This window comes from Cherax quadricarinatus, chromosome 6 (genome assembly GCF_038502225.1).
Source record: "Cherax quadricarinatus isolate ZL_2023a chromosome 6, ASM3850222v1, whole genome shotgun sequence".
Taxonomy (NCBI): Eukaryota; Metazoa; Arthropoda; class Malacostraca; order Decapoda; family Parastacidae; genus Cherax; species Cherax quadricarinatus.
In genome coordinates, this window is record NC_091297.1 from 47181977 (window position 1) to 47196566 (window position 14590).

Sequence of the window (14590 nt, forward strand, 5' to 3'; positions counted from 1 at the left end):
TGGAGGAAGGACGCTTTTTCTGTAGTAATAATTGCTTCTCGTTCTGTATATTGCGACTGCTGGTAACTACAGGTTATATGAAATTCACCTTTCAGTACATAATAAACCCACACATAATTCCACACACAATTACACACAAAATTACACACTCACACACACACACACACACACACACACACACACACACACACACACACACACACATATCCAGACACACATACACTCCCCCCTCACCACCGACATCTCACTACTTCCCCTGATCCATCCCCTCCCTCGATCACCCTCCCCTCCCCCGTTCACCCCAAACCCTCCCCACCCCTCCCCACTCAGCTCCCAAATAGCCACAGTTCCTCCACTACTTCCCCCCCCCCCCACACTCTGACATACACACTACTAACCTAACATACAGAACTACATAGGTTTCCCACTCTGAGGCAATCAGGATAAAACAAAAATGGGTTGCCAGAGAGCAACAAGAAAAACCAAGGGACAGGAGGAGGAAAATGCAAAGGAAGATTGGGCAGCAGAGCTCATAAAAAGGGATCATGAATGGGAAAAGAAACTAGAAGAACTTAGCATGAGAATGGAAGAAAGGATAGATATGGAAAGCAGGAAGTGGGAGGTGCATGTCAAAGCAGCAGAAGCTAGGATACAGAGTTTAGAAGAGGAATTGAAAAATCTGAAACAGCCTAAAGAACTAAAGAACATTTTGGGATTGACAACAGAGACTGCTACCTCAGCCACAAATAAGGGGACTGTAGGGAAAGAAGGGGCACAACTGCATGGAGATGCTCTATCAGAGGAGACTGTAGCAAATGAAAGAGCTAAGCTTTATGTGGAGGCCCTAACAGACAACAACAGAGCCCAAGGAAAGCCGAGAAGGGAAAATGACAGGCCACTGAGCCCAAGTACATTAGCCAGTGAAACTGATGAAAGGAAAGCTGCAGTGGAGGAAACCAAATTAAATGAGGGGATACACAGGGATTTGCAGTGGGAGAATGAAAGGGTGAGGTCAGTCTTTGTGTATGGGCTCCAGGAAGTCGAAGGGGAAACATATGAAGCAAGAAAACAAGGGGAAAGAAAAGCAATTGAAAGCATCATGAAAGCAATAGGAGAAGACAATATGACCCAGCTGGAAAATTTTCGGAGAATAGGGGGGTTTGTAAAAAAAAGAACCCGGCCAGTGAGAGTGACCTTCAAGGCAGAAGCGACTCGGACCAGGATACTGCAGGAGAAAGCACGATTAAGGGACATGACGGCATACAGGAGGGTGTATCTCGACCGCGACAGAACACAAGAAGAAAGGAAGAAACTGAGAGAGATGGTACAAAGGCGAAAGGAGGAAAGAGAGGGGATGGAGAAGACAGACAGGAGATCCCAGACCCAGGAAGAAGATCTAATACAGCCTCCCTCACAACTTTCTATAGAAGCCTCCCAACCAGGTCAACCCCAGTGCAACCAAACACTCAAAATCAAAACACCCATGCCACATCCAATGCCCCCACCCACTACATTACAAACTTCACCCCCACAGCAACAACCCATAGTTCCTTACCAGGTCTCCCACTTCCCCAACCCCAATATACTTCCCAGACCACAGTCTTAGAAAAGAAGTTGAAGGTGTGGTATACAAATGCAGATGGAATAACAAACAAGTATGAGGAGTGGCACGAAAGAATCAAAGAGACATCCCCAGACATAATAGCACTCACAGAAACAAAACTCACCAGAATAATAACAGATTCAATCTTTCCATCCGGATATCAAATCTTCAGGAAAGACAGAGGGAGGAGAGGGGGAGGAGGAGTTGCACTGCTCATTAAAAACCAGTGGGGTTTTGAGAAAATGGAAGGAATGGATGGCATGGGCGAAAGGGACTACTTAGTAGGAACAATCCAGTCTGAGGGACATAAGGTGATAATTGCAGTAATGTACAACCCACCACAGAACTGCAGGAGGCCAAGAGAAGAATACGATGAGAGCAACAGAGCAATGATCAACACACTAGCCGAGGTGGCCAGGAGAGCACACATGGGGGGAGCAAAGTTACTAGTTATGGGTGATTTCAATCACAAGGAGATTGACTGGGAAAACCTGGAGCCCCATGGGGGTCCCAAAACATGGAGAGCCAAGATGATGGATGTGGTACTGGAGAACCTCATGCATCAACATGTTAGAGACACTACCAGAGAGAGAGGAGAGGATGACCCAGCAAGGTTGGACCTTGTATTCACCATGAGTAGTTCGGACATCGAGGGTATCATGTATGAAAGGCCCCTGGGAGCTAGTGATCATGTGGTTCTGTGCTTCGACTACATAGTTGAGCTCCAAGTGGAGAGAGTAGCAGGAATAGGCTGGGAAAAACCAAACTACAAAAGGGGGAACTACTCAGGCATGAGGAACTTCCTTCAAGACATTCAGTGGGAGAGGGAACTGACAGGAAAACCAGTACAAGAAATGATGGACTATGTAGCAACAAAATGCAAGGAGGCAGAGGAGAGGTTTGTTCCCAAGGGAAACAGAAATAATGGGAAGAACAGAACGAGTCCTTGGTTCACCCAAAGGTGTAGGGAGGCAAAAACTAGGTGTACTAGAGAATGGAAAAGGTACAGACGACAGAGAACTCAGGAAAATAAAGAAATCAGCCGAAGAGCCAGAAACGAATATGCACAGATAAGAAGGGAGGCTCAGAGACAATATGAAAATGACGTAGCATCAAAAGTAAAGACTGACCCGAAGCTGTTGTACAGCCACATCAGGAGGAAAACAACAGTCAAGGACCAGGTAATCAGACTGAGGAAGGGTGATGGGGAATTCACAAGAAACGACCGAGAGGTATGTCAGGAGCTCAACACAAGATTTAAAGAGGTATTTACAGTGGAAACCAGTAGGACTCCAAGAAATCAGAACAGGGGGGCACACCAGCAAGTGATGGATGAGGTATATATAACCAAGGAGGAGGTGAAGAAGCTGCTATGCGAACTTGACACCTCAAAGGCGGTGGGACCAGACAACATCTCTCCATGGGTCCTTAAAGAGGGAGCAGAGATATTGTGTGAGCCATTAACAAAGATCTTCAACACATCATTTGAAACTGGGCAACTCCCTGAGGTATGGAAAATGGCAAATGTAGTCCCAATTTTTAAAAAGGGAGACAGACATGAGGCACTAAACTACAGACCTGTATCACTAACGTGTATAGTATGCAAGGTCATGGAGAAGATCATCAGGAGGAGAGTGGTGGGGCACCTGGAAAGAAACAAGTGTATAATTGACAACCAGCACGGTTTCAGGGAAGGAAAATCCTGTGTCACAAACCTACTAGAGTTTTATGACAAGGTGACAGAAGTAAGACAAGAGAGAGAGGGGTGGATCGACTGCGTATTTTTGGACTGCAAGAAGGCTTTCGACACAGTTCCTCACAAGAGGTTACTGCAAAAGCTAGAGGACCAGGCACACATAACAGGAAAGGCACTGCACTGGATCAGAGAATATCTGACAGGGAGGCAACAACGAGTCATGATACGCGACGAGGTGTCAGAGTGGGCGCCTGTGACAAGCGGGGTTCCACAGGGGTCAGTCCTAGGACCTGTGCTGTTCTTGGTATACGTGAACGACATAGCGGAAGGGATAGACTCAGAAGTGTCCTTGTTTGCAGACGATGTGAAGTTAATGAGAAGAATCGAATCGGACGAGGATCAGGCAGGACTACAAAGAGATCTGGACAGGCTACAAGCCTGGTCCAGCAACTGGCTCCTTGAATTTAACCCTGCCAAATGCAAAGTCATGAAGATTGGGGAAGGGCAAAGAAGACCGCAGACACAATATAGTTTAGATGGCCAAAGACTGCAAACCTCACTCAAGGAAAAAGATCTGGGGGTGAGTATAACACCGAGCATATCTCCTGAGGCGCACATCAATCAGATAACTGCTGCAGCATACGGGCGCCTGGCAAACCTACGGATAGCGTTCCGATACCTCAGTAAGGATTCGTTTAAGACTCTGTACACCATCTACGTCAGGCCCATACTGGAGTATGCAGCACCAGTTTGGAATCCACACCTAGTCAAGCACGTCAAGAAATTAGAGAAAGTGCAAAGGTTTGCAACAAGACTAGTCCCAGAGCTACGGGGATTGTCCTATGAAGAAAGGTTGAGGGAAATCGGCCTGACGACACTGGAGGCCAGGAGGGTCAGGGGAGACATGATAACGACATATAAAATACTGCGCGGAATAGACGAGGTGGACAAAGACGGGATGTTCCAGAGATGGGACACAGACACAAGAGGTCACAGTTGGAAGTTGAAGACTCAGATGAATCAAAGGGATGTTAGGAAGTATTTCTTCAGTCATAGAGTAGTCAGGCCATGGAATAGCCTAGAAAGTGATGTGGTGGAGGCAGGAACCATACATAGTTTTAAGGCGAGGTATGATAGAGCTCATGGGGCAGGGAGAGAGAGGACCTAGTAGCAATCAGCGAAGAGGCGGGGCCAGGAGCTGTGACTCGACCCCTGCAACCACAAATAGGTGAGTACAAATAGGTGAGTACACACACACACAATAAGTGGTAATGCGTTTTTTGCAGTGGGCAAAGTCAGGATATTTTCCAGAAAGATTTGTAATATACCACTGTGGATAAAATACTTAGACATTTCTTGACGCAAGGTGTGACAGTTGTTCATCTGGCAAAGTTTACATTTAGTTTGGTATACATCTGGTGGTGATGATTTAACTTGTCAAAGATACTGGTAACCCAGCTGGTGCCGGGCGGTAGTGACATCTAAGAGTTTACTTATTTCGTTGGATGTACGGTACCCAGATTTTAGATTTAGATTTTGCCACCGAAGTGGCTAGTTTATTGTGCACCCCATATCCATCCTGTGGACGGTAGCGCGAGAGCATATGGATACACAAAAGGCCTAGGAACTAGGCCCCAAAGGGTTAACAGGAATACATATGGATTTATATCTACATATCTATAGTTCACTTATCTGTTACAAGCAAATTTAGGAAATTTGCTTAGCATATCTGGTATCTTATTTTCATTAATAAGATATCTTGACATGTCACATAGGTTATTATACTGTCTGTCTCTGTATTCCTCAATAAGTGGACAATTAAGCACATATGCCTGATCACATAATTTACATTTAGTTTGATCATCATCTGTGTGTCTCCCAAACTGCCAGAAGTACTTGTAACCAAGCCTAAGCCTGGCCACTACAACATCAGTCAGTCTGTTCACATTGCAAGTTGCTCCATAAACATACTTATCTACGTTCATGTTATCATAGTGGGTTATAGATCTACTCAGGCTTCTAACTGCATTCCTATAACAATCATTTTCATTATTTACTTCTCTCCTAATATTATTCCAGTGGCGTTGCTAAGGTTGGTGTCACCCGGGGCAGCATCTTTGGTGTCACCCTCATGAAATCCAAGGGCGGGGGGGACGGGGGGAGTAAACTCCAGTTTCGTCACTACTGCATGACCAGTAACTAATGTTTACCGAACAGGAGAATACTTCTCAACTTTATTAATGATAAAATAAATAATCGTAGTAATATTGAGGAAACATAAACTCAAATACCACTTTGAGTACAGCCAACAGATCCTACATATATTCATCTTCAACACAACAATAAAAAAAAAAATTGAAAAATAAAGAAAAACATTGCAATATTAGAGAAAAACTAGTTCCGATTTGACCTTGAGTACAGGTAACATCTCAATGAATCAGATCTTACATTTCCTTGCCTTCAATCCTGTAAAATCATCTATCGCATCATCAAAATCAATGCTGTCAAGTGACCCATTTTCTGTGGATAACACTGCCAGGTCCGATTCTGGATTGAATCATTGTGGACCGTAAATAGTTTTTAATCAGCTTCAACTTCGAGAAACTCCTTTCACAAGAAGACACAGAAACACATATAGTAAGGAACAACCTCAAGCAGAGTGTGAAAGTTGGAAGAGATTCAATGAAATCCCATTCAGCTATGAATGTTAAGTAAATAACAAAAATGATTGTTATAGGAATGCAGTTAGAAGTCTGAGTAGATCTATAACCCACTATGATAACATGAACATAGATAAGTATGATTATGGAGCAACTTGCAATGTGAACAGACTGACTGATGTTGTAGTGGCCAGGCTTAGGCTTGGTTACAAGTACTTCTGGCAGTTTGGGAGACACACAGATGATGATCAAACTAAATGTAAATTATGTGATCAGGCATATGGTCACTCTCTTGAACACTATGTGCTTAATTGTCCACTTATTGAGGAATACAGAGACAGACAGTATAATAACCTATGTGACATGTCAAGATATCTTATTAATGAAAATAAGATACCAGATATACTAAGCAAATTTCCTAAATTTGCTTGTAACAGATAAGTGAACTGTAGATATGTAGATATAAACCCATATGTACACCTTTTTTAGGTAGTAGGTTGGTAGACAGCAACCGTCCAGGGAGGTACTACCGTCCCGCCAAGTGAGTGTAAAACGAAAGCCTGTAATTGTTTTACATGATGGTAGGATTGCTGGTGTCTTTTGTCTGTCTCATAAATATGCAAGATTACAGGTAAGTCTTGCTACTTCTACTTACACTTAGGTCACACTACACATACATGTACAAGCATATATATATATACACACCCCTCTGGGTTTTCTTCTATTTTCTTTCTAATTCTTGTTCTTGTTTATTTCCTCTTATCTCCATGGGGAAGTGGAACAGAATTCTTCCTCTGTAAGCCATGCGTGTCGTAAGAGGCGACTAAAATGCCGGGAGCAAGGGGCTAGTAACCCCTTCTCCTGTATATATTACTAAATTTAAAAGGAAAAACTTCAGTTTTTTCTTTTGGGCCACCTCACCTCGGTGGGATACGGCTGGTATGTTGAAAGAAGAAAGATGTACACCTGTTAACCCTTTTGGGGACTAGTTCCTAGGCCTTTTGTGTATCCATATGCTCGTGCGCTACAGTCCACAGGATGGATATGGGGTGCACAATAAACTAGCCACTTCAGTGGCCAAATCTAAAATCCATTGCTTAACTTTTTCAAGATCAACATCAGCAGCTTGCAGGTGCCTCCTTAGTCTTGGTGTTTCAAGCATGAGCTCATTCTTGCATATTTCATTATAGAAGACTGTGAGTCTTGAAGTCATCACCTCCAATTCTTCAGTAGCTTGCACAAGCTTCTTTGTTTGAATGACGCCAAACATGGCTGCCACATCCCTGATTGCTTTTGATCGCATCTCGAGTTCATTATGATAACTACAACATCGCCCTCTTGTTTTCTTCCTGTAGAGTGAGTCCGGAATCTCTTGCCTGCTCCCCTGCCATCCTTTTCTTTAACCTGATTCTTCTCTCTGTTGGAAATCCATACTCCTCACATTTCAAAGTGCCTGTTGTATTGAATTTTCCACTATGCGATCTCGCCCTTCATACAAAAATAATCGCAGTGCCTCAAGCTTCACCACAACTTTGTCAAGAGTTAAATCCTTAGTCTGCAAGTACTGCTGTGCAAGCTGAACCTCCCGAAGTATGTCACACCAGAAATACAGATAACACAAAAATGTGAAATCGCACACAGCAGAGAGAAGACCTTGTGCTGCTCCTCTTGTATCCAAATTTTTCAGTGGATCGCAAAGAGCTTCAATCGTTGCCACAAATTTCTCGAACGATTCCGCTACTGGTTTCACTGCATTGTAATGAAAACTCCATCTTGTTGTTGATAATCTTTTCAAAGAGACTACAGTATGGACCATTAATACATCCCATTGATGGGTGGAGGAGGCAAATAATGTATACGCTGACTCAAGACTGCCAAAAATTTTCACATATGATGAATTCTAGGCAAAAGAATGCTGACCACACAAGTTCAATGAATGGTTCACACAACCACTGAAAATTGCCTCCTTGTTCTTTTCCTTGAGAATAGCTTGTACACCTCCATGGACCCCAGCCATGGTGGCAGCATTATCATATCCTAGCACTGCACAGCATGAAGTCCAGTCCATCACTTTCCAGCTTTTTCAGGATATCAAAACTGATATCAGCAACTTTTTTGCCCATCAAAGGGAAAAAACAAGAACTCTTGGTACCTAATAACACATACTTGATAACTTCTGGCATTTGGTCAGTGTGTGACACATCAGGTGTACTGTCAAACATAACGCTGTAGTAAACAGCTGTCTTGATATCAGTAACAAGCTTCTCTTTGACTCGATTTGCCAGAACACTTAAAAACTCATTTTGAGTTGATGGTGAGAGATACGAAACTGATGACCTGTGTTCACTTGAGCTGCACTTCAGTCTCATTAGGTGCTCTTTTAGCACAGGATCATACCTAGCCATCAATTCAACCATCTCAAGAGTTTCCTCTATTTGATGAGAATTCGTCCTCCCTGTGACCACGAAATGCTAAGTTCTGTTTAGACAGAAACAGTGTAATGTCGCGCAACCTGTACAATATTTCCTACCGCCTTTTCTTCTGGATTTCCAATGAAACAGTCATTTCTGCATCTATGGTTTTGTTCACCCTTAGACCGGCTGCCGTTGCTTTCGAATTCTCGAGGCAATGTAGGTGCTCATCAGAAGTTTCATGATTGTGTACTTTTGGATTCAGTTTCCACCAATGGAAATAAGTCACTCTGTCTGACTTTTTTGGGTTATCCCAGGTTCTCTACACATATGCTGCTATGTATGATAATTCTATGTAACTGTATTTGTGTATACCTGAATAAACTTACTTACTTACTATATTTGAAACCCAGTCACAAACTTTGATGTTATACTTGTAACACTAGAGGTAAACAATCTACAGCAGTAACAGTATAATTTCCCACTGACTGGCGAGTACACCATCCATGATCACAAAACTTTCTCACCATTCATCATCTGTTTGTAGAACCATTCTTTAATAAGCTGATGTTTAGTTTAGTTTAAGATGTTTATTATGCACCCCATACCCATCCTGTGGGCGGTAGTCAAAAGATTACAGAGGTACATAATGGGTCCAGGGACTGGGCCTCAAAGTTTTGATAGCTGAGCAAGTTACGGAGGTAATGAACTCACAATTTACAAAGGTAATGAACTCCAGGTAGGTCTAGTCACAATCTTGACAAGTTACAAAGGTATTTACAGATTACAGAGGTACACAATGGGTCCAGGGACCGGGCTCCAAAGTTTTGATGGCTGAACTAGGTACAAGGTAATGAACTCACAAGTTACAAAGGTAATGAACTCACAAGTTACAAAGGTAATGAATACTGTAAGAATGGTTACTTACGTGTATACATGGCTGCAATCATGAACAAATTTTAGAGTAATTAGCAATTCACACTTCCACACCCGGTCACAACTGTAGTGAGTTATTGGTGCAAATGTTGATTGCTGAGCCTCTCTCTCTCTCTCTCACACACACACACACATACAAATTCATACACACACACACATAAACACACACACACACACACACACACACACACACACACACACACACACACACACACACACACACATACACAAACTCATACACACACACGCACACACACTCATACACACACACACACTCATACACACACACACACTCATACTCACACACACACACACACACACACACACACACACACACACACACACACACACACTCACACACTCATACACATACACACAAACACACACACACACACACACACACACACAGTAGCGATCAGTGAAGAGGCGGGGCCAGGAGCTCGGACTCGACCCCCGCAACCTCAACTAGGTGAGTACAACTAGGTGAGTACACACACACACACACACACACACACATGCACATATGTGGTAATGCTTTATTTACAGCTAGCAAAGTCAGGGTATTTCTCCAGAATGGTCTGTAATATACCACTGTGGATAAAATACTTAGCCATTTCTTGAACACTTCTGAGTGAGTTGTTTCTAAATTAATTAATTTTATCGCACTCCAGTACATAATGACGCAGGGTGTGACAATAATCCATCTGGCAAAGTTTACATTTCGTTTGGTCTACATCTGGTGGTGGTGATTTAACCTGCCAAAGATACTTATAACCCAGCCGGAGCCGGGCGGTAGTGACATCCAAGAGTCTGCTTATTTTGTTGGATGCACCATAGACATGTGGCTCCTCCTGCATGATAGAATGATGATAGATGGACTCACTGGTGTCAATCTCCCTGAGCCTTAAGTCCATAAAATTCAGCTGAAGTTCTTTTCGTATTATTGTTTTCAAACTACTACCTGACAAGCCAAGATTGTAATCTACTCCCTCTTTGAAAGCATACAGCTTAGCCAATTTATCAGTTCTATCATGCATCTGAAGACCAATGTGAGATGGAATCCACAGCATGTGCACTCTGACTCCACTGTCCACAATCCTACCATACCTGTGTCTGGCTTCTGACACAAGCATGCCACAATTTATGCTTAATGAGTTGAGAGCATTTATGGATGACAGAGAATCAGTTACAATTAAACTGTCAATCTTTGATACATAGATGCATTTCAGTGCAAGGAGTATGGCAAACAGTTCTGTCTGAAGGGTAGAGGCCCAATTATTGATGCGTGCTCCAATTTCTTTAAGAGAGCCATCACTCTGTACGACAACAGCAGCACTACCAGCTGCACCAGTGGATTGGTGAACAGAACCATCAACGTAAATAATTTGCGAGAGTGTGTGCTGTGTGACTAAATTATCAATACAGCTTAAGGCCTCATGTTTGGCTTCAAGGCGAAGTTTTGGTTGTGATTTAAGAAGTAGTTTGGGGGGAAATGGAGGAATGGTAGTTTGGAATGGGGTAATATTCCATGGAGCGGAGAAGTGCCGCTGTTGCCTTACTTGACATAGATCATGTATCTGATTCATGCGGAGGTCGGTTCCAGTCTTTTCGATCCATCTGGAGGAGTGTTCACCAGTGCTGAGGAAAGTTTGGAGGGCTTCTGTGCAGGGGTTTGAATGAGCTTGCCTGAGCATATTAACCCCAATTAGGATATTTCTTTCAGTAACACGATCTCTGATGCTTGGAATATCAAGTTCTTTTTGCATATTTAAAATTTTGGCAGTACGAGGGCATCCTAGGATGATCCTCATTGCTTCGTTCTGCAGTTTTTCCAGCCCTCCAAGCTTCCAGTCAGACACAAGAGCAAGTAGTGGCGCAGCTTAATCAACCAATGATCTAATATAAGCAAGATACATCATTTTCACAATTTTAACATTAGCACCATACCTGGGGTGAAGCCCTGCCACAACTCTAAGTGCTCTTAGTCGTTCTTTGTATTGGCGACAAAGTCTTGTTACAACAGGTCCAAGTAATGGAACCTCAAAGCCTAGATACCTGTATCTGCTTACATATTCTAGAAGAGACCCATCATGCAATTGGATCTGACGAACTGTGCCTCTCTGTCGAGGAGGACGCCTATTGAGTATCTTTGTTTTATCAGTAGAGATTATCAACCCCAGGTCCTGACACGAGGCTAGTACATGATTAAGAATGTTTTGGGTGTTGGAGAATCCGGTGGTGTGAATCATTATATCATCAGCAAAACTAATCACATAATTATGGGGCTGACTAGGCATAGCATTAAGTAATGCATTAATTAGAATATTGAACAGTGTGGGACTGAGCACACCTCCCTGTGGGGTTCCTAATTCAAAGTCTTTAGTTACACTTCTATGTCCCTGGAACAACACAGACGATTTTCTGTTGGACAGGTAGCCTTTAATCCAGCGGAGAGGCCATCCTCCAACATCCATTCTGGCAAGTTCACTAATTATTACATGTCGGTTGGCTACATCGAAAGCGGATTTAAGGTCAAGGAAGGTAGTGTAGGAGCTGTCAGTGTGCAGGGTGAGAACGGTGGCTATGCAATGATGCACGCTCCTTCCATGCATGAAACCATGTAACCGGGGAGACAAAAATTGTTTGATTCTGTACATGAGACGATTAAGAATCATTCTCTCAAATGTTTTACACAAGCAGCTAATAAGAGATATTGGCCGAAATGCATTTTGTTGATTGGGCTTAGGAATTGGAATGATGAGGCTGTTGGTCCAAGATTGAGGGAGCTCCCCAGTTACATAGCTCATGTTATATAATTCAAGTAATGGATTACCTGGTACTCGACACAGCAATCTGAGTATGTTGTAAGTAATACCATCCTCACCAGGCGACGTGGAGTTGCCCTTAGTTAGCGCTGCATCAAGTTCATAATTAGTGAAAGGAATGTTGCAATCATCTGCCTTACTGAGCATAAAGCAAACAAGTCTCTCCCTTGCATCATATTTGTCATTTAATTTTGCTTGTGTGGTACTGAGGAGATTGTCATAGCTAGATGTAGCAGCCCAAGCACTGACTAACTCATTCGCCCTATGCAAGGGATGAGGGTGCGCGATCTGCCCAGTTCGGTTACCCTTAATTCTATTTATGTCCTTCCATGCCCGGCTAAGTGGGGTGTGAGCATTAAGACCGTTGACAAATTTTTCCCAGTCTGTTTGCCTCAGCTCTGTCATACGCTCTCTGGCAGCAGCAAGGGCAGTTTGGAAGAGCCTCAGCATTCCAGGGGTACGATGTTTTCTATAGGCTAGGCCTAGTCTGCGAGCAGTACGTTTCAGTGTACGAAGTTTAGAATCATTGTAATAAGTATGGTTTTTGAAGGAGGTATGATTATTATGGAAGTTTGTTGGGTTTAGAGTACCCGGTTCATCGCCTTTTGCAATTTTCCTCTTTGTAACAGGAAAAGGGCCATCCTTGTTCCAATGAACATAACTACCTCTTTTGATGATTTCAATCCTGGAATGGTCTGGAACTGGTATTTTCCAAGAAGAAACATCGTACATCGATGCCAACTCTCTCAGACTCTCATTCCCTTCATTCCTCTCGCTTATATTACCATTGTTAGAGTCAGAATCGACATCAGTATTATCAGTAGGATCATGACTAAGATCATTTGATGAACTCTGGTCATTATCGGCCATAGTGATGCCAGGACCATTAAGGGTTTTCTAAAATATCATAACTAAAATTATGGATTTATCGTAGTTTATCATATAGCGTCATTGATTTTTCCTATATAGGCCTATTTGTACTCTGTAATCATATAATAGGCTATATAAAAACAATGGATTTTTTCTTATGTTGTTGCAGCACTGTTATGGGCATTGGTGTCACCTTCGTTAGTGGCTCTATGGTGTCACCCCCCCTTGAGGGTGGCACCCGGGGAGGTCGGCACCCCCCTACCCCCTTACGACGCCACTACCTGCAGCCACAATTAGGTTAGTACACCCATATGCGAGCATTGGTATAACTATACTCTCATACATAATAAAAAAAAGGCACAATACCGTGACTGGAATGATACACAAATAACCCGCACAGAAGAGAGGAGCTTACGACGACGTTTCGGTCCGACGCGTGTAAGTAAGTAAGTAAGTAAGTAAGTTTATTCAGGTATACACAAATACAGTTACATAGAATTATCATACATAGCAGCATATGTGTAGAGAACCTAGGATAACCCAAAAAAGTCAGACAGAGTGACTTATTTCCATTGGGGTCCTTTTACCTTATTATTATAGTATAAAGGTTATAATATTTTCTTATTATTCTACAATGAAGATAACATCTTATTATCATACTAAAAAGACTATCTGCTACACCAAGGTCATTAAGACTATCTACAATACGAGGGTCATTACAAGGAATAAGGTAAAATTTACACGTATGTTAGCTAAAAAATAGAAAATCATTCCCCTCCCTTTCTGTAGCCCGGGTTATTTGTATTACTCTCATAAATAATTATTTTTATTGTTATAGTGTAAAATTCCTATGATAACCCACCGAAAAAATTCAGACGTAAAATCAGACATAATACTCGTTATTTAATATATTTTAACTTGAAAATGGTAGCTATTATTATAATTTTGGAGTTGGTATAGGCATGTAGTGGCTGGCGGGAGAAGATTATTACTAGGCTTGTAGCCTCACTCTGACACTGTAAACAAATGAGAGAAATGGCGGACAAGGAAGCTAAACCCGACGTTAACAAGAATGATGTGGACTCCACGGGGGCAGACAAGGAGAATGAACCGATAATTGTGACAGATGGAGATAAGAAGCGAGAGGAGAGAGAAGATGGCAAGAATGATGGGGACGACATCAAACTAAACATCGGGGAACAATACATGGTTCGCCGCGCAGACGATACCTGGCGTAAGTTAAAACTCGAGAATGTCTTCAACTAGGTTCCTTGATGCTGATGAGGTGCTCTTGATCTAAGGAATCTGACCTGTGTCCCAATTCCTTAAATCGAGCCTGAAAGGCTTATATTCTTCCAGGCTCTGCTGTATAGCCCTTGTGGCTTAGCGCTTCTTTTTTTATTATAATAATAATCTTCCAGGCTCTGTATGACTCCTACGAGTTTAGGGCTTCTCTTTGATTATCTTATCATACTAAGAATGGACAATTTCGCCTACATAATGCATTTAGCTTTTACTATAGACTATGAAATTTAATCTGGTGAATGATGAGGTTAACTATTTAGTGGATCTCTGCCATTTACTTCTTG

At 42.5% G+C, this 14590-nt stretch overlaps 1 protein-coding gene and 1 pseudogene across 11 annotated transcripts in view; one reads left to right on the forward strand and one right to left on the reverse strand.

Moving 5' to 3' along the window:
* Window positions 1-7403: 7403 nt before the first annotated feature.
* Window positions 7404-13001, reverse strand: LOC138855538 (zinc finger MYM-type protein 1-like; annotated as a pseudogene).
* A 1004-nt stretch (window positions 13002-14005) lies between these two features.
* mof (males absent on the first) overlaps window positions 14006-14590 on the forward strand; it is a 510758-nt gene continuing 510173 nt past the window's right edge. For all 11 annotated transcript variants that reach the window (XM_070081501.1, XM_070081496.1, XM_070081489.1 and 8 more), the window contains exon 1: window positions 14006-14235. In XM_070081501.1, coding sequence (XP_069937602.1) covers window positions 14028-14235 — 208 coding nt within the window. In that variant the 5' untranslated portion in view covers window positions 14006-14027. The remainder of the gene's footprint in view (window positions 14236-14590) is intronic.